Raw genomic sequence first — 27,066 nt, forward strand, 5'->3', positions numbered from 1 at the left:
ATATTTATCAAAATACTTTGAGTAAACAAGTTACATTTATTATTTAATCTTCCATATAAGCAACCAAATGTTAGGATTGCTATTTAATTGTAATTAAGATATGAAGGAAAGAGTAAAGAGTAAGTTCTTATACCTGTCAGCCTAAAGTTTTGTAGGTGGTGAAATGTTACAGATGACAAGAAAGTGTAGAAAACTTCCTAGAGCCTAGATAAAAGAGCATAATAGGATTATAGATTACAGGAGTTTATGGGTGTTTTGGCTTACTGTTTAATTGTTTTTTGTTATCTGTTCACCATTCTCTTTAGTCTTTTGTCCATTATTACCTGTTTGCCTCATGTTTTCCTAATGTAAATTAAGTATTATTTACTCTTTTACATCTGCCTAACTCATGTTCCCGGTTTCTTTAAGATGCTTTCCAATGAGCTCAATCTTTTGATAACTTTTAGAGCTTTTAGCCTATTACTCATATTAAAACTTAAACATATACTTTATCTTGAGATTCACAGGTGATGGTATATTAATTAAAACACAATAGGTTAAACTAAGGAAGAATTTGGACTGGGCTAGTATGACAGTACAGGAGACAGAATGGTTATAGCACTAGGAATTAGAAAAAGAGAATCAGTCTGGTATCCAGTGAGTACTGTAAGCTCTATTCATTGTCCACATGGCAAGAAAGAGTTGAGCAACTGGCATGAAGCATTTAGCAACATTGAAATTGGACCAGGTTAAGATTAAAAGTCGGTTAATGGAATCTGTCATCAGGTATCAAATCCCAGACACCATGCTGAAGTATTGTCTTAAGAAGAAAACTCGGACTAAAGACTGGATAGGTAGAATAGAGGCTTAGGAAATGGCTCAAGGCAGATGTCAAGTTTGAAGAAACTGGGAAACATTGCAAAGGCAGAAAGGGGTGATGAAGTCTCAAAATGAGGTAAAAACCTAACTACCAGCATTATATGTTAGGCTATTCACAAAGATAAATTTATCAAGAGTTCTAAATTTTGGTCTGAAGACACTTAAATAGCTCCTGTCACAGGTACTAGAACTGGAAAGAGAGTGGGGTCTCTGTTTGTTGATTTAGTAGCTCCAAAGGATGGAGAGGGTGATTACAGAGATGTAGCACTATTTCTACCAGCAGCTTTTTTCTCAGAAGCAAACCATGGCTGCATATTGTGAGAGATTCCATTATTAGAATTGTGTGTTAGAATTAACTGTGTTTGATCTTAGTGCCTATGTATCAATCAGTCAATTATTGAGAGCAAAGTCTTTTTCACAGATAGGTCTGACATAAAAAGCATCACTATATGTCCTTCTCTGCTTCACCTCCATTCCAGCACACTGCCTTCTTTCTACAATTATGCTATCTTAAAGTAGGCACTAAAAAGCCTTTGTTCATTTGCCTTAAATTAAATTCTGGGCTCCCAGGCTAAAACCTCCTTCCTGGTAAACTCCTTCAATTTATTTCGGAATAATTTATTCCAAGATTGTACCTCTTTATTTTTTCCCTCTACACTTCAACTTGCAATGGTAAATAAAATAATATAGTCTCTGATGTCATCCAGAATGAAGATTCATTCTCTTTTAGTAAAGACCACTTTTAGTATTAGGGGAAATTAGTCTCTCTCTGATGTTATTCAGGTTTGTTTATGTCTTTATTTAAATTTATTTATATTCGACCTCCTTTTAAGGTGACTATTCTATATGAACATTTTTACACTAAAAATATTAGCCATTTTATGGCAGGTTGTGTTTTATTATTTTTTTTTTTTGCCACCCTGTACTTAGCATAGTGATACGCACATAGGATGTGCTCAAAAAATATTTATTTATTTAAAATTGTATCTGTTGCATTTAAAAAGTATAATCCAAATTCTATTTATATTGTTTTGAGTTACAACTTATAAATCACATAATCATTTTCATATATTTTGTGAAAACATTATTCTACTGCCCTAATATAAAATAATAGCTGACAGAATCTGCTTATCATTGTGATATTTGTATGTGGGTGGGAAGATTGAAGGGAATCATTGAAAGAAAATACATTAACATTATAAGATGCAAGTCAAAGAATAAAACATAAAGTTATGAGCTACAGAAATAAAACTGATTTTCTTGACAGTCCTGTTATAGTAGAACTTGGAATACCCTTCAAAGATAGATAAAGTAAGGGGGTTACCAGTACTGTGGTCATTATAATGAAATTCATTATTCTGGAAATTCTATAGGCTGATGATATTAACAGACCAAAAATAAATCACATAGATAAATTAACGAATAGTAGATTCTTAAGGGTTATTAAAGAAAATTAAAATGTTTTGGTGGATAAACAACTTTTTACAGCATATTCCTTTTTACTACTATTAGAGGTAAAATACTTGGTATATATGACAGTTAGACTGCCTCAGTATGCCAAGTCATTTTCCCCTTAATTCTTAGAATTCTGGTATTATCTTGATAATGCTACTAGAGAGACAGCATTGGAGTTTTACATAAGATCTGCACTTTTTGTCTTTCTGTGGGAAATAAATATATATTCTCAACTGCTAAATATTAGAAATGCATACACTCGTTTCACAAGAAAAATATTCGGGGACAGTAGAGATAGAAGAAAATAGTTAAAAAGTATGCCTGTCCTTTTGAATTTTAACTTTTGAGCTCATTGAAACGTGAAAATTCACATGTTTAGGTTTCTTGCTATCATTTGGAGAGCCATGATTATTAGAATTCATGAGCACCTAAAAGCAAATCTTGAGCTCACTGTCCTCCAGGCAAAATGTAATGTTTGCTGATTATTGTTAACTAATGGTACACCTCAAGAATTTAACTGAGTTTTTCCATCTTTAAACTTTATTACTGTATTTTTCTTCAGGATAAAAAAAAATTATGGGTCAATTTTCACTGAAGTGGGCTGGATGTGTGTATTCATCTCTCATCAGTGCCAAAAGGAATTATGCACATCATTCATTGGACAACAGGATGAAAACTTGTCTCTGATTGGACACTAGGGATATCAGCTGTACACACAAGATAAGTGTAAAGTTGAAAAGAGAAATACACTTAGTAATTCACTCAAGCTAGCATTTATTAACAATTTAAAACTTGCATTAAAATGTTAATGATATTATTTCCTTCCTCATATAAGAAAGCTAACATTACAATTCTTAAATTGAATGAAACATACCATCATAAAAATCGCTTTGCAGAGACTGCTAATGCAAAAACTTTTAAGCTGTTCATCCTTTTTTAATGAAAAAGATAATAAGATCAATAAAAGCACCATTCTTTACCACTTACTTAGAATGAATTTTTATTTGTTCAATGTAAGAGATATTGGCTATTTCAATGTATTTCAATATTGGTCTAAGCTTTAAATAACAAAGATTTGTGTTTTATGACTTACCTATACATCAACAGCACTGAATTTTCTCAAAACTTATTTAGGCAGCATGACTTGGAAGGAAAATATTAACTATTGAATCACACCGATGCTCTCTGGTCTACTTAAGATAGTTTTTTAGATACTCCCTATAAGCCTGGGTTTTGCTGACAAAATTCACCTACAAAGCCCAGAGAGACTTACAGTCACTTGCAGGCATTTCTTTATATTAAGGCCTTTAAAAAATAAAATATACAAGATTCTGACAATACTTGCCTTAATTGCTTAAGAACTTAAAATAGGCTTGTTGGTAGAAATAGTTTGCCAACTACAGTTTTGAGTCACCTTATCCAGTCCCCGGAATATTGGAGTCTTGTAAATAATTAACATTTGGGCAGTGGCTGAAATATTTCTGATCAGAGCAGTAGGCATAAAGTTATTAAGCAAGCTGTGCTGAATACAATGTGGAGTGAAACAGACTAAGATTTGTACTGAGGCTGTAGAATTTTCAGGCTGCCTACCTTGGGTGAGTGATAGCAGTTTACTGAGACTGAGCCTCAGGAGATATATATGTACATACATACTCACGTGTGTTTGTGTGTGTGTATTTTCTGCCTTGTTGTATAATCCATCATTTGATAAAAAGAGTCCCTGAAGTTTTAGAGATACATGTGGCATTTGTCGGAGAAGAAACATAACTATACTGCATATGAGACAGTCATTTTAGGCTTCAGTATTGTAATAAAAACTTACGTGAAGTAACACTTAAGAAATATTCTGAAATCCTAAAATGAATATATTATTCCAAGTTGCAGGGGGATAAAACCTCAATTTTAGAAAATATAATTCAAGTAATCGTTATTGAGTCAATTTGATAATTTATCAATGTGTGTTTATGAAGTACATGCAAGTAGATTGTAATATGCCTTACTTTAGAAATATAATTATATATATATAGCTACTTTGTTAATAGGAGACATTTTTCTCATGAAAAAATATAAATCCCACCTCAGATTCAAACTCAAACTTAAAACATATAAATTCTAAATTGCTGGATTACTTAAGGTGTTTAGGTAAAGTAAGAGCAAACTAATCAGTAATAAAATATTGACAAGTCCCCATTTGTGGCTTTTTTCTAAATCTTTCATAAATATAGACATTGTTCAAATATACTTAGAAATATAGACTCTTGAGCTATGTATTTTATTGTTAAGAAAAAAGAATTTCCCTCTTGAAAATTCCATTTTATTGCCCATCATTAAATTTTACATGACACTATGAACTTTTCAGAATTTCAAATTACTTGAGCAGTGTAAACTCATATTACTCATATACATATGTCTCTTTCATTAAAATGATTAGATTTATACATTGAAAATATTATCGTAACTAATTGACCTAAAACATGAGGTTTAGTAAAATGCAGATTTTTATCAGGAGCTTAAGAATTTAGCCTATGCTTTCTACTATGTTTTTCTCACTTTCAATGCTTTTTTTCTTGTTTTCACATCTACGTAGGGAAATAATCAGTAAATTATGAAATATTTTGAAAAAGACATAATTTAAATATTCACTAATAATAACTTTGTGCCTATGTTTAATATTATGCCATGGATATAGCTGCCATTCAATACATAGTTGTTGAATAAACTAATCAAATTTATCATCCTTTTTTGTTATTTGTGACTTGATAATACAACAGACTGAAGAATACAATCAAACTGGTGTGGAAATATCAAGATAAGTAAACCACAACCTCAGTCCTCAGAGAGAGTAATTTTTACTAGGGGTGAGCAATGGACATAACTATGATATAAAGTAGAATGCAACAAATGCTTTGAAGGCTATAAACAATGATATTAATTATTTAAGGGAGAGTTATACTCTGTTTAAAATGAGTTCTTTAGATAAAGATATAAAATTATTTTTAATCATTACTAATAATATGTTAGCTACTAGATAATGTAATCCACATACTAGAAAAATAGGGTTGTGAATAGAATTGTATTGAAATGTAAACAAAAATTAATCAAATACATTTTTGGAGAGATTTTCAAATAAAATGAAAACTATATATTCTGAAATTTCCCCATGTCCTTTATTTTACTTATTCCACCTAGTATCAATTACTACAATACACAAACTAGCATTGTTTTTTCCTCAATTTGAAACTATAACCTGCTCTAAAATCTCATGGAAGTTTGCAACATCTCTTTTTCACTGAGTTCTACAAAGGCTACTACCAAGTGTCCACTGTAGTGTAGCTAAGAGTAGGCATCATTAATTTACACATTGGTGCCTCCAATCTTAGTAAAGATAGACCTTAGACTATTAGACCATTCTTGAACTGAGGGAACATAAGCTTTCTATTATCTTTTTTGTCATGTGTTCTTAAACTGGACACTTGCAGAATAATATAATATTCAGGTGCCCTCATTTCTTGGCTACTTTGTGTGTAGAAGAGAAATGTCACATTTCTTTTATTTATACTATATGTTTCCTGTGTTTATTTATCCAGGCTATTCTTTTTGGATTCTCTCCTACGTATCAAGGGTATTATCACTTCTAGTTCACTCTCTTAAGATAAAGTAAGATCGATATCAAATGCAGGATAGTAGCAATTATTCAAACCGCGGTTAAACCTGCCAGTCACTTAAAGGGGTTATCTTTTTTAAGTAACTTTTTAGAGTTACTTTTTAGTAACTATTTCTGGTAAAACTTCATTTTAAACCATTTGAACCACGCTCCTTTCTCCATGGTTTTTCTTGTTAGCCAGTACTTATTATTGAAAGCAGAGTCCAAGTGCTACTCTATAGTTTACCCACTTTGAGGACAACCCTATTTACTTGCCATACATGGATTGCTGTACACGTTAACCTCCCCGTAAGGTGAAGGCTTTGCATACTATGTTAATGAGCGGCTGTGCTGCCAAACACTAGAGCTAACAATTTTCATTCAAACAAATAAAGGCGACTCTTTTTGTTTGTGTTTTAGTATAATCTCTTTGAGTATTATCTGGAAAAGGTAAGATCTGGATTAGCACTCTGATTTGTATCATTCAGAATGTGAAAACAAAATTACAATTTTTTAGAGCTCTAACTAGGCTAAGTTGGGAAACTCAAACTAGGAAGGGTTGAAAATGCACCTTGAATTTGAAAGACAGCAGAGTTCAGTATAAAGTGTTTATTCTTGATCTAGAAAGAAGATATAGGCAATTGTTACCACTGCTACTGCTCCTTAATTTTTAAAGATAAATCATTATCTCTCTTGAGAAAATACATATCTAGTACCATAATCCATCTGACTTTTATAACCAGGTACTTATTCAATTTGTCAATTGTGGAGAGTTATATAGCTCCTCAGATAATCTATTCCAATTTTCAATAATGCTCTGAGAAATTCTTATTATGATTAGATGAGATTTATTAATATACTATGTCTCCCCCACTTCTATACCTATTATAGATTATCTTTTCTCAGCTTCTTCACTCTGAATTACCTAAGGATGGCTCTTTAATTGCTGTTTTGGTTTTTTTTTTGATATAGAATCAACAGAACAGGTAGATAGATGTATCTGACTAAAGATATAATTATTCTTACCAGATGTTTATGTTTATGCTTTTTGTGTGTGTGACAAATTCAGAAATTGATAAGTTGATAGAAACACCAAAAAATTCAGAGAATCTAAGACACCAAAAAATTCAGAGAATCTAAATTCAGAGAATCGTGATAAACAGTTTATAAAGAGATGCAAGAGTTGTGAAGGGTTGCTGAGTGAGAAGCTTTGGAGTAACAAAAAGATGTGAAAGAATTCAGGAAGAAAAGAAGAGAATGTTGAATGTGTTATTGGGGCAAATTCCTGTAGAAAATACAAGCTATACATTTCTTTTAAAATTATTTCTGGTTGTTGGACTGTCTCCAAAGAATGGAGCTTTGTTTTACATCATATTGAACTGAAGTTTCTAAATCTCCACTCATTCCTTCTGCTATTTCTCTTTGGCTGTATTCATTCAGCATTGAATGAATAATTATTGAGTATTTGTTGAGTGTCAGAGAACATTCTCAGCATTGAGTAAAAAAGAAGAGAAAAGTCCTTGCCCTTGTGGATTAGATTCTAGGAAAACAAAACAAAACAAAACAAATCTTAACCTACGTTAGCAAACAAAATTGTGATAAATGTTATAAATAAAACAACTAGGATGTTGAGATAGAGAATAATAGGAGGAGGACTATTTCTCATAAGATTGTTATGGATGGTTTTTCTGAGGAGACAATATTTAAAGTTAAGTCCTGAAGGAAAAGGAGCTAGCCATGCACATTTTGGGAAGGAGAGTGTTCCAGGCAGAAGAAAGATCTTATACAAGGACCTGAGGCATGCAATAGCTTATTTTGTTTGGGGTTTGTTCAAGAGACTGCGTTAAATCTAGTATAGCAGGACTGTAATAAACCAAGTCAACAGTAGCATGAGATGAGTTTGGCTGTGTGGTGAGGAGCCATATTTTGATGATGTTCTATACCTCGTCGAAAGGACTTAGCATCTTGAACAGTAGGAGGATTTAAAGCTAAAAGAGAAACATGATTGGATTTACATTTTGACAAATGCAAATGTATATTATAAAAGCCATGGTGAAGGCAGAGTCCAATAAGAGGCATTTGTGATTGAGCAGAAATAGACGATTATAGCTGTAGAATAGAGAAGTAGCTGAAAATTTAGAGAAGGAAGCATATTTAAAATATATTTTGGAAGTAGCCTTGCCAAGATTTGCTGATAGCTTAGGCATAAGGTTTCAGAAGAAGGGTTAAAGAACAAATTCTAAGTATTTCTGAGTTGATCAAAAAATTATTTTTTTCTGCATTATTTTTCAAAATGAAGAAGATGGATACTGGAGGAAATAGGGACCCTGAATCTCCCTTTACCTTTTCTCTATACTGGATTTATCTATAGCCTATTTATACAGGGCTTACGTTCACAATAATTCAGTAGGTAAGCTGCTTACTATTCATGTTCCAGGTTATCCAAAATCATCTGTAAATATGTTTTCCTGATCTGACATAGTTCTTCAGAAGAGAATATGGTAAAACTATTGCTTCTCTCTTTCTCAATGAAATGCTTAATACAGCTTAGGGTCACATCACATAACGAATTCCTAACTAATTTACTTTTAACTAAAACGTATTTTATAAATATAATATAATATGTCTTATCACGCATGTTTTAAAATCACCACCAAGTATCCCAGTGATTAAGCGTATGTTGCCCAACTGCAATATTTATTTCTATTTTACTTCATTTGCTTAATTTACTTCCAGGCTGTTGACACTATCTTAGATTTTTGTTTGGTATTAATTGATTTTGTTTTTTTTACTATCTCATTGGAAAAGGTAGCAAGCATTTCTTTTATATTTTACTTCTCATTTATATAAACGTTCACCAGAATGGAGCTGAAAACAGAACCACGTATCATGACATTAGATACCTCCCTTCAGCTTGGCATCATTTTATTAATCTTCAGTCTTTCATGGTCACTCAACATTTCTGATCTCTATCTAAAAGTAATGGAAGATTTTATCAAACATACTGCTGAATACAGGTTTACCATGCAAAGGATATTTGAACCTGAATTAATTTTGACCTTGTTAAAAATGAAATTGTATTTGATATAATTAGTTTATTGTCAACTTATTCCTTGATTATTATTCCTTTACTAAGTGCTACCAAATATCCTTAAAATATTTTCTGCAATTATTGAGGACCAGTGTTAAGTCTAAAGTAGGGTAATCACATATACTTTCTGTTATTGAAAGTAAGATCGTTATTAGATCATTCCCAGTCTTCTGATAACTTTTCCTTCTCTATGAGCTCAAAGATCTATCAGTAAGTGCACACATTCTCTTTCCCTTCTTGCATTACATGTAACAGAAAAGCCCATTTCTTTACTTTTGCAGCTTGTGTAAGCCTCAGTTCCTTTAGAGCTTTAAACTTTTTGATCATCTTTCTGTAGATTTGTTCCCCTGTCATATATGTACCCTTTGTCATGAATTCTTCTTTTCTAAAAACATGGAAGGAAATATTTTTATAAAATGTGGCAAGCAATGACAGCCAGATACATGAAAAAGGATAATTAGGAGAAAAAAAGAAAATATATTTCTAAAAGGAGCTAACTAGATGTCTACTTAATTTCTGACCCTTTACATTTCATGAGTTTATAAATTAACTGTATTTGTGATAGAGTTTGGATATCTCAAATTTGACAGATTTTTTGGGGGGAGTTCTTGTTTTTTTCAGGGGAATCTAAAGGTGTAAGTGCTAGTGGAAACAGGATCACTGAACATACTCATTATTTTATCATGGGTAGGATAAAAGTGAGATATATAAAAGAAATAAATGACACATTTCTATGGTTCAAATGCAATTTGAGGTGATTTTCAACATGTGATGAATTGCATCGTTAGGAGGCAGAAACAGAGAGAAGTTTCCAAATAGAGCAAAATTCTTAGAAGTAGGAAAATACGAGAGTGATCATGTAACTTGAAGAGGACTTGCGGAAGAATTTGAGGTTGAAAAAGTATTTAGAGTTGTTGTTACAGACTGGAATTGCAAAATAGTGCCACACATTGTATTTTGTCATACTTTCTAATAGAAAAACCAGGGCCTAAATGAAAATAGAAGCAGCATTACTTAAAATTGTGTCATATTTTGACAATATGTTTTGGTATTGTGACTTCTTAAATTTTAATTATCCTTGGCAACATTGAAAAATTTTTAAGTGTAAAGAGAATGTATGAGCTTAAAAGTACTTATTTGTGTTTCTAGCAAAATGAGGTGATTTTATCACATAAAGAGTGAATAGAAATTGTCTTGTGTAAGAGTTGAGTGAAGAATTTTTAAATGAAAAATAAAAACAGGTTTATTCCAGGAACAGATGATACTTAACACCTATAATGAGCATTAAAAAGCCCTTACCCTATGAGTCACTGCTTGGAGACAAATTGTTTTTGATAAGTAAATTAGAGAATATCACATATAAAATTTAAATAATAGAAACTAAGAAAATTGTAAATACAGGGGACCAAGGCACATATCCAAGTGTCTTCTAAATTATCAAATAAAGGAGGTTTGAACAAGTGAACAGGTCGAAGTAATGGGGGAAATGTGAGGATAAATTCTCTATTTCAAAATTCTGTCAGCTGTGACATATCAGAGAGTTTACCTGACTTTCTTCTTCTTAAATGAATGTGGTGCCATTCACTGAAACTAGGACTAAGAACTAATATATTTGGAGGAAAAAAATACTGTTTTGATTCTCTTGAGTATGAGATGTCCATGTGAAAGAGCTCAGTTTATGGTTGCTTTGATTATTAAATGAGTTAATATCCATAAAGAACTTCACAATAGCAAATGATAAGCGCTATGTAAATGTTCCAGAAACAAATACACAAAACCAAAGATCTCAGAAAGATCTATGGAAACTAAATATTTGTGAGTCTTCTGAAGTCAGATCAGTGTTTCTTACCAAAGAAAGTATCATATCCCGAGAAAGTTTTTTAATGTGTAAACACATACCCTCATCTAAGCTTCTGAACTTTTTCTCTGATGGATTATTGGTTGCCTACCAATATCTACTCTTTTCTTCTGTCATGGTAACGGGCCCAAATTTCATTCCAGGCAGCAAAACACCTAGCAAAATACGTTATTATTTACCCTCCCCTTCATAGCCGGATGTGGGGCCAATGAGATATTAAACAGAAGTTATTTGAAGAACCTCTGGAAAAGCTCCTTAAGATACATGGCCTGTGTCCTTTTGTCATTTCCCTTTTCCTCCAACTTCTGACTGAAATGGTGTTTGGAGCTCTAGTAGCTATTTTCACTCATGTGAAAAGTTTGAGGATAGTACCCATGCAGATACAGTAAGAGATGATAAAGGAACTTTGAAAGAGCCTATGTCCCTGATAACCTGATGAAAGCTCCATAACAGTCCTGGATGAACTGTGAAGAGGAAAACAGATAACACTGTCACTAAAACATCCCAACCAGTTCACAGATATTATACAGTTTACACTTGACAATGCCTCTGTTCCCCATGAAGCTACTTGCTACTCTTCCCACACATAGCTGATCCATTTGTCCTTTTCCTTTTCTTTTTTTTTTTTTTGTTTTCTGAGACGGAGTCTCGCTCTGTTGCCCAGGCTGGAGTGCAATGGTGCAATCTCGGCTCACTGCAACCTCCGCCTGCTGGGTTCAAGTAATCCTCCTGCCTTGGCCTCCCGAGTAGCTGGGATTACAGGCATGCACCACCACACCTGGCTAATTTTTGTATTTTTAGTAGAGACAGGGTTTTGCCATGTTGGCCAGGCTGGGCTCGAACTCCTAACCTCAGGTGATCCACCTGCCTCGGCCTCCCAAAGTACTAGGGTTACAGGTGTGAGCCCCTGTGCCTGGCCCATTTGTAGTTTTAAAATGTGTGATAATTCTGGTCCCGTTTCTCCCTTCCTTTCTTCCTGTTATTGTCCCTCCTTTTCCTCCCCCATGTTACTGCCTTTTAGTGCTCTGTGAAATAATTTTGTACCTCCCTTTATTACTCTGAATCTTCCTTCAGGCTTTCTGGGGAACACTATCTTGCCTCTCTTTGTTTATTCCTTATTTTCCCTCTTCCCTTGTTCCTTTGGTCACAGCACTTTCCTGGCAGGTCTCTCTTTCCCTCAATCTCTCTCACAGCATTGGCCAAGGTATAATATTAGTAGAAAGACAGATTGTTAAAATTATACACAGTGGAGTTTTTTAAATTTTTTTCTTAACCCTGCCTACCTCACAGGTTTTTGTTTTTGTGTTTTAAGTGAAAATCAATCATGATAATGTATAATTCATGTGAAAACCCTTGAAGAACTCTAAAACACATGAGATATTATCATTGTCATTGCTTTTATTTTATTTTCACAGAATATGTATTATCCTGTTGATTTAAAAAATTCCGGTGAACACAGAAAACATGTGTCATCTATTTTATGTGAATTAAAACCAAAAGATCTAGGCATGAAATCAAAAACATCAAGACATCTCATTCAAAAAGGTTAGTTATATGAATTTTTAATTATATTTAATAAATATATTTTGATGAAGAGTAAATAATATAATTAGAAATTGGGCATGTTGATTTGCAAGTATAAATCCAAAATCTATGAAATATATGTTGAGACTTCTAGATAAAATATCCATATCTTGGAGCAAATGAAGCCAGACACAAAAGAGTACATGTAATCCATGTATAAAAAGCTAAAAAATGATAATTATCTTCATAGGGAGTAGTGACTGGAAGAAATTACAGACAGGCATCTAGGATTTTGATAATATTATTTCTTGATCTGTGTGTTGGTTACATGCTTTGGAAGAATTCATCCACCTATACACTTGTGATTTGTGCACTTTTCTCTATGTATTCTCTATTCCCATTAAAAATATTACAGCAATGTTAAAAAATCATATCTTATTCAACATTTTCTAAATATACATATTCAGAAGGTTACTTTATGGATATCAAGAACCTCATTTGGGGTAGAAGTTGGGAATTAGGAGAAATTTTTGTTAGGAAGAATCATTGAACTGATAGCTTTGTTACTGTATGGCTATGTCAGCATTGTACCTCCTTCAGGAAATCTGTCAAGTATCAGAATAATTATTATAAATTAGTTAAATTTTATAAATTATTAAATTTCTTTCAGACTTTGGACATAATCATTTTTGTTGAATAAAAATGCCTATTGTCTTATTGCTGATAAAATTTTAGTTTTAAATGTGATCTCATGTACCCTAAAACTTAAAGTATAAAAAAAAAAAAAAAAAACTAAATGTGATCTTGATTTTGTTTTACAACATTTATTCTGATAAAATGTCATGATTAGATAAACTTTTCTTTATCTTTCACAGAAGAATCATAAAATCACTTTTGTAAAATCATTTGAAGGTCTTATTCTTCTCAAGGGCTTCTCCTAATTCTTAAACATTCAAATCTTTCTTTTTTAATCCCATGATGGTGTCTTTATCCCATTTGATTCTCTCTTCTTTGCATATGAATTGGTCAAACTCTGTTAGATCCTCATTGCCAGTGGCTTTATTTCATCAGTTCTCCATTTTACACATGTACTAATTTAATAAAACTATTTTTTTAAAAAAAGAAAGAATGGACTGTTCAACTGTGTTGAAGGCCAGCTGAAAAGCCTTTGTGTGTGGTCTTTTTATTTTGTTTGTTTGTTTGTTTGTTTGTTTGTTTTAAGACAGTCTCACTCTGTCACCTAAGTTTGAGTGCAGTGGAGTGATTATGGCTCAGTGCACCCTCGACCCCCTGGGATCAAGCAATCCTCCACCTCAGCCTCCTAAGTAGCTGGGACTACAGGCATAAGCCACCATGCACAGCTATCTTTTGGATTTTTTGTAGAGATGGAGTTTCACCATGTTGCCCAGGCTGGTCTTGAACTCCTGAGCTCAGGCAATCGCCTGCCTCGGCCTCCCAAAGTGCTGGGATTATAAGCGTGAGCCACCTCACCTGGCCAAAAGTCTTGGAATATGAAAACTAAGTAGTATTTATTGAATCTGGAACATAGATATCAACGGTGGCCTTGACAAAAACAAATTCAGCGAAGGAGCAGAGATAGGAACCATGTTGGAGAAGGTTAAGAGTGAATGGAAGTAAAGGAGTAAAAACATTGACAATATTTAACACTTTTGAGGTATTTTAAACTTTACAATTTTTATGCTCTCAATAATCTCAAGGCATTGAAAGAAAGAAATCAACCTTCTGAGTATCAAAAATTCTAAATTATGAGCCAAAAGCATTTTTAGTGTTATCAATATTTTGTTATATTTATACTTTGAAAATTTATTATACATGTATGAATTATAAAAGAACGTTATGGTCAGAATATTCGAATAATCAAAACTTCATACCCAAAGTTAATTTTGGATATAATAAATTCTAGATATTACTTCTGCCTTCTAAGGTAAAGGGAATATGAGTGAATGACTGTGGATTAAATTTTTTTTCAAAATGGTCCAGTCTGCTAATAGGTACCTACTTCCAACTAGGCTAGAGATCTCTTCATAATCAGAGCATAAATGTGAGCATAAATTGCCCCACAATATGGATCATATCTCAGTAGACCTATTTCCTAGATACTATTACTCCTGAGCACTGATTATTTTTTCTTCTTTGTTCACAAGCCCAAATATGAAGAAATTTAAGAACATGATAAAAACATTAATCTCTCAATTAAAAAAATATATATATGAGCACAAAAGCATTTTATTTATAATTTTAGGAGGTTCATGGGATCACCAAAGCCCATCTATGGTCCTTAAATTAGTTGATAAGAACAAGAATCACATAATTTAGCTAATATGCGAGATTTTATACTACCTCTAAAATCTCCAAGAGAAGCTCACCTCAGTAAATAATGGTTCTGGTATTATCAATTACATATCTTGCACACTTTTGTATCTTCATTCCTTGAGCTATTCCTAAACATTAGACATTATATAAGACTTACTTGAGATATATGCGTTGCTTAATGTTTCTGACAGAGTATAGATTAATTTGAGTGCTATTCATATCACCTATTACCATAATTCCAACTTTTAGATACCATTCTTAAATACTGATATTTGTGTGGCTAAATATAATGGTGACAATCAAACTACCCTTAAGAGTAATATATGATTTGTTAATTTTTAACTGAAAATAACATGTTATTCTATGTATTTTCTAATCCTTATATTGTTAATATAAGATCAGCCTGAATAATTATATATGGTTGAGTATTACAAATCCCATATGGGACCATATTATTCCATTTTCTCACCTAGACTTTCAAAGTTGGCAAAACTTTTTAAGCATTTATTAGATAAATACACTAATGAAAGGGACCCATGCTATTTGTACTATAACTACATGTCCCAGTTTGGCCCCAGAGAGTCTGAGTTAGTGCCTGTTGTCCTGGTGTGTAACAGTGCCTTTCAGTCTTGAACATGCTCCAGTCTAAATGATATTTTATTATTATACAAAACATATGTGCCTTACTTTTTCTTCTTCATAAGTCAGTTTAACATGATTGGCTTATCAAATTAGAATGACACAAATCAAAGATCTTATCTCAGTATGAAACTGTACTAATAACATCAAGGATACAATCATGAGACTCAAATGAAACAAGGAGACATCTAGGACATCAAGGGTAGCTTTCTAGGTCCTCTCTTCCCTTGGAGAACATGCACTTCTGACTTGGAAAAACAAAGTCTCTAGTGAGGATTATGAGTTTACTTCCAACGGAGGCAAGTGTTTACATTACAAAATATTTTCATTTTATTTTCCAGAGGGTTGTGTAGTTTATTGACATTTTCCAGGCAACACACCTTACAGACTCTGTGTTTATTTAACAGAAGCAATCCTGGCAGGGCACAGTGGCTCATGCCTGTAATCTCAGAGTTTTGGGAGGCCAAGGTAGGAGGAACACTTGAGGTTTGCAGGTTGCAGTGAGCTATGATCATGCTATTGCACTTTAGCCTGAGTGACACAGCGAGACCCTGTCTCTAAAAGATTATATAACTATATATAACTACATAGATAGATGATAGACAATAGATAGTTATATATACATACAAGCAATTTACCTAACAACCTATATATATATAACTATAAAATTTGTATAGTTTTATATATATATTATGTGTGTGTGTGTGTGTGTGTGTGTGTGTGTATATATATATATATACCAAAGACAAGGAATCAATTATATATATATTGATATATATAAACAATCTTTAGCCAGGGACCACCCTGCTAAAGGCATGCAATAGGTAAGATGTCTTTCTCCTGAAAAATATAATTTCTCTATTTTTTCTGGAGTTCCAGTTGACATGGAGATTAGATTACATCACAGTCTTCTTTTCTTCCTACATGCCCTCATTTTATAAACAAAATGAGTGGATTATTGGACAGATACTTTAACTCCTTCCTCCTGCCCCTTCAACAGATTTTGAAATTGAGAGGTATTTTATTATGCTTAGATTTCTTTTTACTAAATCATAAGTTATTACTAAACATGCACACACACACATATATATACACACAATTATATATATACATATATATATCATTTTAAGTTCAGGGGTACATATGCAGGTTTATTACATGGGTAAATTATATGTCACAGGGGTTTGGTGTACAGATTATTTCCTTACTCAGGTAGTAAGCATAGTGTCCAATACATGTTTTTTTGATCCTCTCCCTCTTGCCTCCCTCCACTCTCCAGTAGGGCCCAGTGTCTGTTGCTCCCTTCTTTGTATCCATATGTACTTGATGTTTAGCTCCCACTTATAAGTGAGATCCTGTGGTATTTGATTTTCTGTTCCTGTGTTAGTTCACTTAGAATAATGGCCTCCAACTCCATCCATCTTGCTGCAAAGAATATTATCTCATTATTTTGGGGGATGCATAGTATTCCATCTTGTGTATGTACCACGTTTTTTTATACAGTCTACCATTGATGGTCATCTAGGTTGATTACATGTCTTTGCTATTGAGAACAGTGCTGCAATGAACATGTGTGCATGTGTCTTTATGATAGAACAATTTATATTCCTTTGGGTATATGTCCAATGTTCAATAATGGAATTGCTAGGCCAAATAGTAATTCTTAAGTTTTATTTCAGAAATCACCAAACTGCTTCCCATAGTGGGTGAACTAATTTACATTCCCATCAGCGGTGTATAAACCTTTTCTTTTCTCCACAACCTTGTCAGTATCTGTTGTTTTTTGACTTTTTATAATAACCATTCTGACTAATGCGAGATGGCATTTCATTGTGGTTTTGATTTGCATTTCTTTAATGATTAGTGATACTACATAAGTATTTTTATCAGCCCTAGGCATTCAAAATTCAACTAGGGCATATGAAATCCTACTGTCATGGAGCTTGCGTATTATTGTAAGGATGATATTATAATTTTCAGTGGAAATTTTGGAAGATTATGAAGTTCAAAGTCTCCATGCACCTACTTGTAACTTGTGACTAAGGATAGATATTATGTTGTCTCATTTATATTATCAAATAAATGGTAATTTACTTGTATGTGACATTTTAGCTGCTGATTGATTTTGCTATAAATATTATCCAAAATTCCTGTTTTATTAATTAGCTAGTTTGTAATAATAGGTGCTTTTATCTTCTTTAACTTAAATTAAAGCTATTATTTCTCCTAGCTTCATTTTATAATGCTTATCCAAATTTTTTTATTTTTCTCTACAAAAATGATGTAACACTGTAGGTCAGACGTTTTTAAATAATGCTATACTTCATGAATACCTATTTCATCGGCTGCTGTAAGAAGCATTTTCAGTATTAGAAATTAACATACAAATTTCTTGATTTATACTGAAAAGATGTGGCATACAAGACTGAAATTGAAACCTTAAAAGTGTGTGTTCTGTTAGTGATTTTTAACCCTTTATAGTAAGTATAGCTGCAGAATGGGCCAATCTTCTATAGCCATTTCAAGGACCATTTATATTTCAGATACACTTATAAAGAAGTAAATTCAAATACTTTCCAGAAAGTGCCAGCTGCTACATAAAAGATATTTCTGAGAACAAAACTGCTACTTCCTATTCAGCCAAAAAGGTCAAAAGTTTAATTATTTGAGGGTCATTGTATCAACCTGCCTGTGATCAGATTTATGCAGTTTTTAGTTATTTTACCTTCATTATATACTTTGTCTTGCTCCAAATCCACTTATATCTGAAATGAAGACTCTAAAGGTGATTTTATGGTTTCCATTGAAACACATTACATTTTCTGCCTCCAACATTTTTCTTCCAAATTCATCCAATTTATCACATCTTTCTGATCTCAATCCACTTGTGCTTTATGCAATTTTAACAGTGCTTTCTTTTTTTTTTACCATTCTCCTAAATTGTTTGCTGGAATGACTGAATTTTAGTCTAGGATATAAAATAATATCAACTAAATTACTCCAGATGAGCAATTAAAGCATACTCATGCATATAAGACTAGAAATCTTTGCCACCAGATGTTAAATTAAAAGCAAACATGCAAACAAACCAAAAATGTATTTTGTTTTTGTATCTATGTAATATTTCAAATTGCTTTTAAAATATTTTAAATACTTTTACTACTGAGAACAGAGAGGAAGAAGGTGAAATTTAAATCAGATATGTTTGAATTTATTTTGTAATTATAAGCACCAGTGTCATATATTCCGTGTGCTCCCCTGCATTGCCCAGCTTCCCATGCAGTTATGTAAAAATTATGTGATCAGTCTCTCCACTTGACTGTGAGCAAAAGTAAAAGTGATCACTTCAGAGTAAAAGCAATTAAGAGAATTGTTCTATTTCCCTGCTATGCAGATCTTAGAGGCCATATGTTCCATTAATATAGCTGCAAGGTCCTCCTGACCCACATTGGTTCTTAGATGAGAAATAAAGAAATCTTCACTGTACTAAACTGTTGAGATTACAGGGTTTATCTGTGAGGGAAATTAGGATTAATTATGCTATTAAATACAGAAATTAGTATCATAACATAAAACCTAAAATATGGCCTTATCTTTGTGATTAGTTGTAGGAGATGAAAAAATTGATATCAGGGGCTGAAATGATGGCAGTCCAAGTTGTTTAGTAGCAAAGAATTTCCCCGTGATAACTTGGAAGGCAAACTATTTGCCTACTAATTTATGTCTCTAAGGCAAGAAGCTGGAAGACGGAATATTGATTCTGTGTGTTGGTTGTACTTGACTATGTTTGGCAAGTTACCTTATAGTAAAAAGAGAGCTCAGAAAAGTAGCTGGTTTTCAAGACAAAATAAAAGAAAAAGAAGAGCTCCAAAATTACGGCCTTGCGCATATGGAAAGCTGTCTGCTTCTAAATAACAAATAGTAAAACAATAAATTTAACAAGTCTTTTAGACAAGGGTGCAAACTTCTTAAGTGAAAATTATGACTCACAGCACAGTTTAGATTAAGCGTATCGGCTTCCCGTGTATTATTCCAGATTTATAGTAACTTCCATTAAATTGCTAGAGAGTGAATTGTGGGAAGAAATTAAGAAAAAAAAGCAGATATGAAAACTACATATGACTCCAAAAGAATTTTGACTGTGATCAACCACATATGGAACTCACAGAAGAAAATAGATCAGATATCTATAATTTTAACAGAGAGGGATTACCAGAGAATTTTAGCCTAAAATACCTTTGAGCATTCAAGACTTAAATATACACTTGATTTCTTCATCTTCAGCACTAAAAAGTGCACTGAAAAAGCTTTTGTAGCCTCTGAGGTAGGCAATTCCGTAATTCTCCACACATTCAGAAGGCAAGAGAACTAACTCCACAGGGAAAGCAGAATCAGGGACTAATTCAGGAACCACCTGTACCTTAAGGTAGGAGAAGTTCACAGAGTGTGTGCTTCCACTTGTGGTTAGTCTTTCCCTCTTCCACTTTTGTATATTTAAGGTGTATAAGAATGGGTGGGGCAGAAGGCAGATGATTTGTCTTTTAATTCATAAGTCTCTGGATTAAAAACTTATCCAGACCTGATTGAGAGATACAGCACAGGTAGAGATTCTGGACTTGATGGGATTTCAGTTGTCATTTTTTAGGAGTGTGTTCAATGTTTGGTGAAAAGGGATCAAAGGATCTTTGGTGACTTGTGGCAATAATTTTATTCTTACAAAGTATTCTACTTGTTTCTCTACATTTTCTAGCTTTCCTTAAATTTAATTGGGGTGACATAATTTATTACTGGTTAATAAATTCTGACTCAAAGTAAGTGTGTCACTTCTGGGCTAAGCACACCATTCTCTTTATTTCGTTGCTTTAGCATCCCTAGAGCTAGCTTATGTTTCAGATGGTCTAGCTATGTTACATATGAAGAATGCCCCATCCAGTTTAGGTTTGAGTGAGCAAGAAATCAATATTTGTTTTGTTAACCATTATGATTTTAGGTTTTGTCTGCCATGGCATCTAGTGTTAATTATCTTGAGTAATATACTAACCATGGTGATGGACTTTTATTATAATCAAATAGCTATAATAAAAACATATATTTCATAAGTAGGCTATGAAAATTAAGTGAGAGAATGCATGGATAGTACTTGACATAAAGTCTAACACATGTGTATACTCAATTTTCCAGTAAAATATCTAGCACAGAATAATTGTTAATAAATGTTAGCTGCTGCTGCTGCTGTTATTGTTGTTATTAGACCTCATATACCCATAGAACTGAAATGTATTGTGAAAAGTAGCTGTGGTTATACCAAAAAATGTGTCTATTGTATAATATTTTTTGAGAATTTAGAAAGAAAATAGATAAGAAATGGAAGCCCATAGGGGATTATTAAGTACACATTATGTCAAATAAATCTAATTTTCATTATTATTGGTGTTCAAATAATAATTTATGTAATACACAGGCTATCTTGATTTTTAGAGATCTTTGAATTTAAGAGGTTTTCTTAATAATCTTAGGACAAAATAGAAAATATTAAGGTATGGGTACATTTTTACTTTTTTTTTTTTTTTTCGAGACAGAGTTTCACTCTTCTTGCCCAGGCTGGAGTGCAATGGCATGATCTTGGCTCACTGTTACCTCTGCCTCCCGGGTTCAAGTGATTCTCCAGCCTCAGCCTACCAAGTAGCTGGGATTACAGGCATGCACCACCACGCCCAGCTAATTTTGTATTTTTAGTAGAGATGGGGTTTCACTATGTTGGTCAGGTTGGTCTCAAACTCCTCACCTCGGGTGATTCACCCACCTCGGCCTCCCAAAGTGCTGGGATTACAGGCATGAGCCATTGTGCCCTGCCTCAGTTTTTATGTAGTTGAATAATCTTACTTAACAACTATTATAAATGCTTCAACGTTAACCTGAAGTTAGCTTTTTAAGGGGCTATCTCAGGATCATTCTGTTTATTACCATATTAGAATTAGGTACAAACAACATGATTATACATTTTATGAGGCCAGAAGAGTGAGCTAATATTTAATAAAAAATAAAATTACAAATATTTAGACTGAAACAAAGAGCTAAACCCAGGAATATAAAATTTTTAGCAAATATAAGTGTGCCATTTAAAAAATTCTATTCAAACACAGATTAAACGACATATGATTTAAAGCAAATTCATGTAAAGACATTCAACTTTTAATTGACCTCAAGTTAACTATGGAGGAACAGTGTATTTTGTACCTCTTCAATAGCTGATATATCTTCAGCTTTATGAATTGATGCATCTACAGTGAGATAAAAACCTATTTTTTACTCTGATGTCAGCTCTTCTAGGATTATGATTCACCTTTGAAAATGATTATAACTAACAGAAGCTTTTAGAGAGAAGGGTAATTATGATGCTAAGGGGACTTGGAATCAAAACAAGGGGAGACTGTTCCTTAATATAAAGCTTTCTTAAAATTAGACCAGCATAAAATCAAAATGAAATACTTAAGAATTAGTCACTTCCTTCACTGAAGATATGCAAGCATAAGCTGGGATGAACATTTGTTGAGCTTTTTGAATAAGGAAGGCAATAAAAATAATTGGTTTGGTTGTACTAGAAGTCTTCTGTAGTGCCAGCTATCTTGTAATAGTCTGCAGTTCTTTGATTGTAAGTACAGTGAACAAAGTCTTGGAGAAATATATGAGAATATTAAGTAGCCAAATGTAACAGGAGAACTAGGTGGAGAAAAGAGACAAAAGGGAAAGAAAAATATTCAAAAAATAGTTACTTTCCAAATTTGTTGAAAAACTGTATTCTACACATTTAAGGATATCAACAAACTCCGAATAAGATAAATACAAAAATATTTCCATCCAGACACATTATAATCAAAATATTAAGAACAAAATATTAAGATAGAATTTTGAAAGTAGTAAGAGAAAAACAAATCATTACATGCAAGGAACTCCAATGAGAATAATAACTTACTGCTCATCAGATATAATGAAGCCAGAGGCAGTGAGATAATATCAAAATGCTGAAAGAAAAGAAAACTATCAACCAAGATTCTTAAATCCAGAAAAAGTGTCTTTCAAAAATAAAGGTGAAATAAAGACATTCCAGATGAATGAAGGTGAAATGAAACCATTCCCAGATATAAGAAAGCTGAGAGATATCATTGCTAAAAGATGTGCCTTAGAAGGTGTATGAAAGAAAGTTCCACGAGTTGAAAGCAAGTGGCATCAAACAGTATTTCAAATCCACATGAAAAAACAAAGAGTGCTAATAAAGGTCATAAAGTCAGTAATTATAAAACACAATGTAATTGCACCTTTCTTCTCCTTTTCTCTTTTAACTTACTTTAGAAACAACTGAATAAAACATTATGTATACATAATTATATTGTTGGCCATATAACATATAGTAATGTAATATATTTGGTAATAACAGCATAAAGGAGGCAGGTGTAACAAAGCTATATGGAGTAATGAAATGATGCAAGATAACAAGCCTACAGAAAGAAATAGGATAAAAATTGGTAAATAAAAAAGATAATAACAAGCTCTATGACTATATATACTTGCTCTCCACTTTTCATCAGCTTTCTGAATATATATACAGTATAATTACAAAAATATTTTTACCGTATATAGACATTATACATTATATATAGTATCTAAATATGCACAAAAGTGGGGAATGACATTTGCAAGAGTGAAGTTTTCATATTTTACTGGAATTTACTGGAAATCTGGTGTCATTTTGATAACTTAAGATATATATCTATTGCAAGCCCTAGAATGACCCCTGAGAATATGGCTCAAAAATAAAATTAAACAATCATTAAAATAATTAAAATGGTGCCGCAGAAAATATTCACACACCATATCAAGATAAAATTAAATGTGAATTGATAAAGATCCAATCAAAAGACAGATTGCCCAATTTAATTTAAAAACAATCTACCTACATACTTTTTAAAGCGAACACACTTTAGATTTAAAGTTTCATGTAATTTGAAACTAAAATGATGGAAAATGATATCATGCAAACAGCAATCATCAGAGAACTGGAGGGACTGTATTAATGTCAGTCAAAAAAATTAAAATGAAAAAACAGTGTTGCTAGAAATAAAGAGAGGCATGTCACAATAATGAAAGAGTCAACACTTTAGGAATATATAACAAATATAAAAATATATGCACATAACAATAGAAACCCCAAATTGACAGAAAGCAAAATCTGACAGAATTGAAGAGAGAAATAGACAATGCAACAATAAGAATTGGAGACATTTATATGCCACTTTGAATAAAGGATTCAATACATGGGTAGAAGATCCAAATGGACCTAGAAGATTTGACCAACAATTTAAAGCAGCCACATTGAATAAACCACTCATCAATTGCAGAATACACATTCTTCTCAAGTGTGCGTGGAATATTTTCCAGTTTAAACCATATACAAGTATACCACGTTATGAAAAGAATCAAGGAATTTTAAAAGATGGAAATGATACAAAACATGTTCTTTATTCATTATGAGATTACATTAGAAATGATAGAAGAAAATTTTGAAATCTCACAAATATACAAATATGTGTAAATTAGGAAACACCCTTCCTCGTTTTTTGTTGTTGTTGTTGTTGTTGTTGTTTGGTTTTGGGGTTTTTTGTTTTGTTTTGTTTTGTTTTGATTTGATTTTGTTTTGTTTTGTTTTGCTTTGGTAGTGGTTGTTATTTTAGGACTACTTGAGTATCTATTTTATTTAATTGTTTTTACTTTCTATTTTTAACTTCTATTTTAGGTTCAGGGGAACATATGAATGTTTACTACATATATAAATTGTATGTTATATGGGTTTGGTGTACAGATTATTTCCTCACCCAGGTAATAGGCATAGTATCCGATAGGTAGTTTTTCACTCCTCACCCTCCTCACACCCACCACCTTCAAGTAGGCCCCAATGTCTGCTGTTCCCTTCATTGTATCCATATATACTTGATGTTTAGCTCGCATAAGTGATATCATGTGGTATTTGGTTTTCTGTTTCTGTGTTAATTTGCTGATGATAATGGCCTACAGCTCCAACCATGTTACTGCAAAGGACATGATCTCATTCTTTTTCATGGCTGCATGGTATTCCATGTTGTGTATATACCACATTTTCTTTATCTAGTCTACTGCTGATGGACATTAAGGTTGATTCTGTGTCTTTGCTACTGTGAATAGTGCTGTGATCTATTCCTTTGAGTACTTATTCTGTTTTAAGTCCTTTCAGAAATTGTTAAACTGCTTTCTACAATGAGTGAACTACTTTACATTTCCATCAGCAGTGTATAAGCCTTCCCTTTCCTCCGCAACCTTGGCAGCATCTGTTGTTTTTTGACTTTTTAGTAATAGCCATTCTGACTGGTGTGAGATGGTATCTCACTGTGGTTTTTATTTGCATTACTCTAATGATTAGTGATATTGAGCATTGTTTCATATGCTTGTTGGTCATACATATATCTTCTTTTGAAAAGTGTCTTTTCATGTCTTTTGCCCAATTTTTAATGGGGTTATTTTTCACTTGTATATTTAAGTTCCCTATAGGTTTTTGGATACTAGACCTTTGTTGGATTCACAGTTTGCAAATATTTTCTCCCATTCTATAGGTTGTCTGTTTACTTTGTTGATAATTTATTTTGCCTTGCAGAAGAAGCTTTTTAATTTAATTAGGTCCCATTGGTCAATTTTATTTTCTTTTGAAAAAAACTCTCACTCTGTCTCCCAGGCTGGAGTGCAGTGGTATGATCTCAGCTCCCTGCAACTTCAGCCTCGCAGGCTCAAGGAATCCTGCCACCTCAGCCTCCCTAGTAGCTGTGACTACAGGCATGTGCCACCAAGCTTGGCTATACTTATATTATTTATAGAGAGAGGGTCTCACTAAGTTATGCAGCCTAGTCTCCAGTTCCTGAGCTCAAGCAATTCACTGGACTAGGCCTCCCAAACTGCTGAGACTACTGGTGTAAGCCACCATGCCCAACCTGATTTGTCAAGTTTTGTTTTTGTTGCAATTGCTTTTGCCATGTTGATCATGAAATCTTTGCCTGGTCCCATGTCCAGAATGGTATTTCCTAGGTTACCTTCAGGGTTTTCATGGTTTTAGGTTTTACGTTTAAGTCTTTAATATATCTTGAGTTGATTTTTCTATATGGTATAAGGAAGTGGTCGAGTTTTCATTTTGTGCAAATGTAGTATAGTTTGAAGTCAGGTAATGTGATGCCTCCAGCTCTGTTCTTTCTGTTTAGGATTGTCTTGGCTATTCAGTCTGTATTTTGGTTCCATACGAATTGTAAAATATTCTAATTCAATGAAGAATGTCATTGATAATTTGATAGGAATAACATTGAATCTGTTAACTACTTTGGCCAATATGACCATTTTAACAATATTGATTAACAGTATTGATTCTTCCTATCAATGAACATGGAATGTTTTTCCATTTGTTTGTGTCACTTCTGATTTCTTTGAGCAGTGTTTTATAATTCTCATGAGAGAGATCTTTCACCACCCCAGTTAGCTGTATTCCTAGGTATTTCATTCTTTTTGTGGCTATTGTGAATGGAATTGGATTCTTGATTTGACTCTCAGCATGGATCTTGTTGGCATATGAGGATGTTATTAATTTTTGTACATTGATTTCCTATCCTGAAACTTTGCTGAGGTCATATATCAGATCAAGTCCTGCCCCTCCACCTCTCTAAGCAGCTTTCCCTGCCAGCTCAAGTGTCCTTGAAAGTTGTGACATCTCCCGCTGCCAGAATTCCAGAGGTCTGTGGTGAGAGTGGGAAGCTTCTTGCCTGCTAAACTCACCCCTTCCCCAGAAGTCACTGGGGGTCAAAATGAGTCCTGATGTGTGGTAGCTACATGCAGAGGTCCCAGATTCCTGCCCCTTCAACCTAGCATGTGTTTCCTCTCTGTCCACTCTCAATGCCTTCCTTCTGAAGATCTGCTTGGAGTGCACCAGTCTTCCTGAGGTCCTAGTCCCTTGGTGGCAGATGTTCCTCCTACCTTTTTTTGGTGTGTGTGTGACAAGGTCTTGCTATGTTGCCCACTGTGAACTCAAACTCCTGGGCTTAAGTGGTCTCTATTAGCTGGGACTACAGTCATGCACCACCACACCCAGCTACACTCTCTCCAATAACCAATGGATCAGAGAAAAAAATTACAAATGACATTAGAAAATATAGCTAGGTAAGTGAAAACAAAAATAACTTATGAGGTTCAGCTAAAGCAGTGCTGAGAATGAAATTTATATCTGTAAGCACCTGTATTAAAAATGCAAAAATACTTCAAATATATAACCTAACTTTCCACCTTAAGAAAAAAAGAGGTAGAAAAGAAGATGAGGAGGAGGAAGAGGATGAGGAGGAGGAGGAAGAAGAAGAAAATGAGGAGGAGGAGGTGGAAGAGGAGGAGGAGGAAGAAGAAGAGGAAGAGGAGGAAGAGGAGGAGGAGGAAGAGAAAGAAGAGGAAGAGGAAGAAGAAGAAGAAGAAGAAGAAGAAGAAGGAAGAAGAAGAAGAGGAAGAGGAAGAGGAAGAAGAAGAAGAAGAAGAAGAAGCCAACTCAGGTTACTAGAATCAGAAATGAAACAGGGGACATTACTACAAAATTTCCAGAAACAAAAAGGATGA

At 33.3% G+C, this 27,066-nt stretch overlaps 1 protein-coding gene across 2 annotated transcripts in view; it reads left to right on the forward strand.

The window, feature by feature from the left end:
• Positions 1-27,066, forward strand: part of LRRIQ3 (leucine rich repeats and IQ motif containing 3) — a 172,014-nt gene that overhangs the window by 106,663 nt on the left and 38,285 nt on the right. For both annotated transcript variants that reach the window (XM_063697669.1, XM_063697672.1), the window contains one exon: positions 12,321-12,450. In XM_063697669.1, coding sequence (XP_063553739.1) covers positions 12,321-12,450 — 130 coding nt within the window. The remainder of the gene's footprint in view (positions 1-12,320; positions 12,451-27,066) is intronic.

Source organism: Gorilla gorilla, chromosome 1, assembly GCF_029281585.2.
Source record: "Gorilla gorilla gorilla isolate KB3781 chromosome 1, NHGRI_mGorGor1-v2.1_pri, whole genome shotgun sequence".
NCBI classification, from domain to species: domain Eukaryota; kingdom Metazoa; phylum Chordata; class Mammalia; order Primates; family Hominidae; genus Gorilla; species Gorilla gorilla.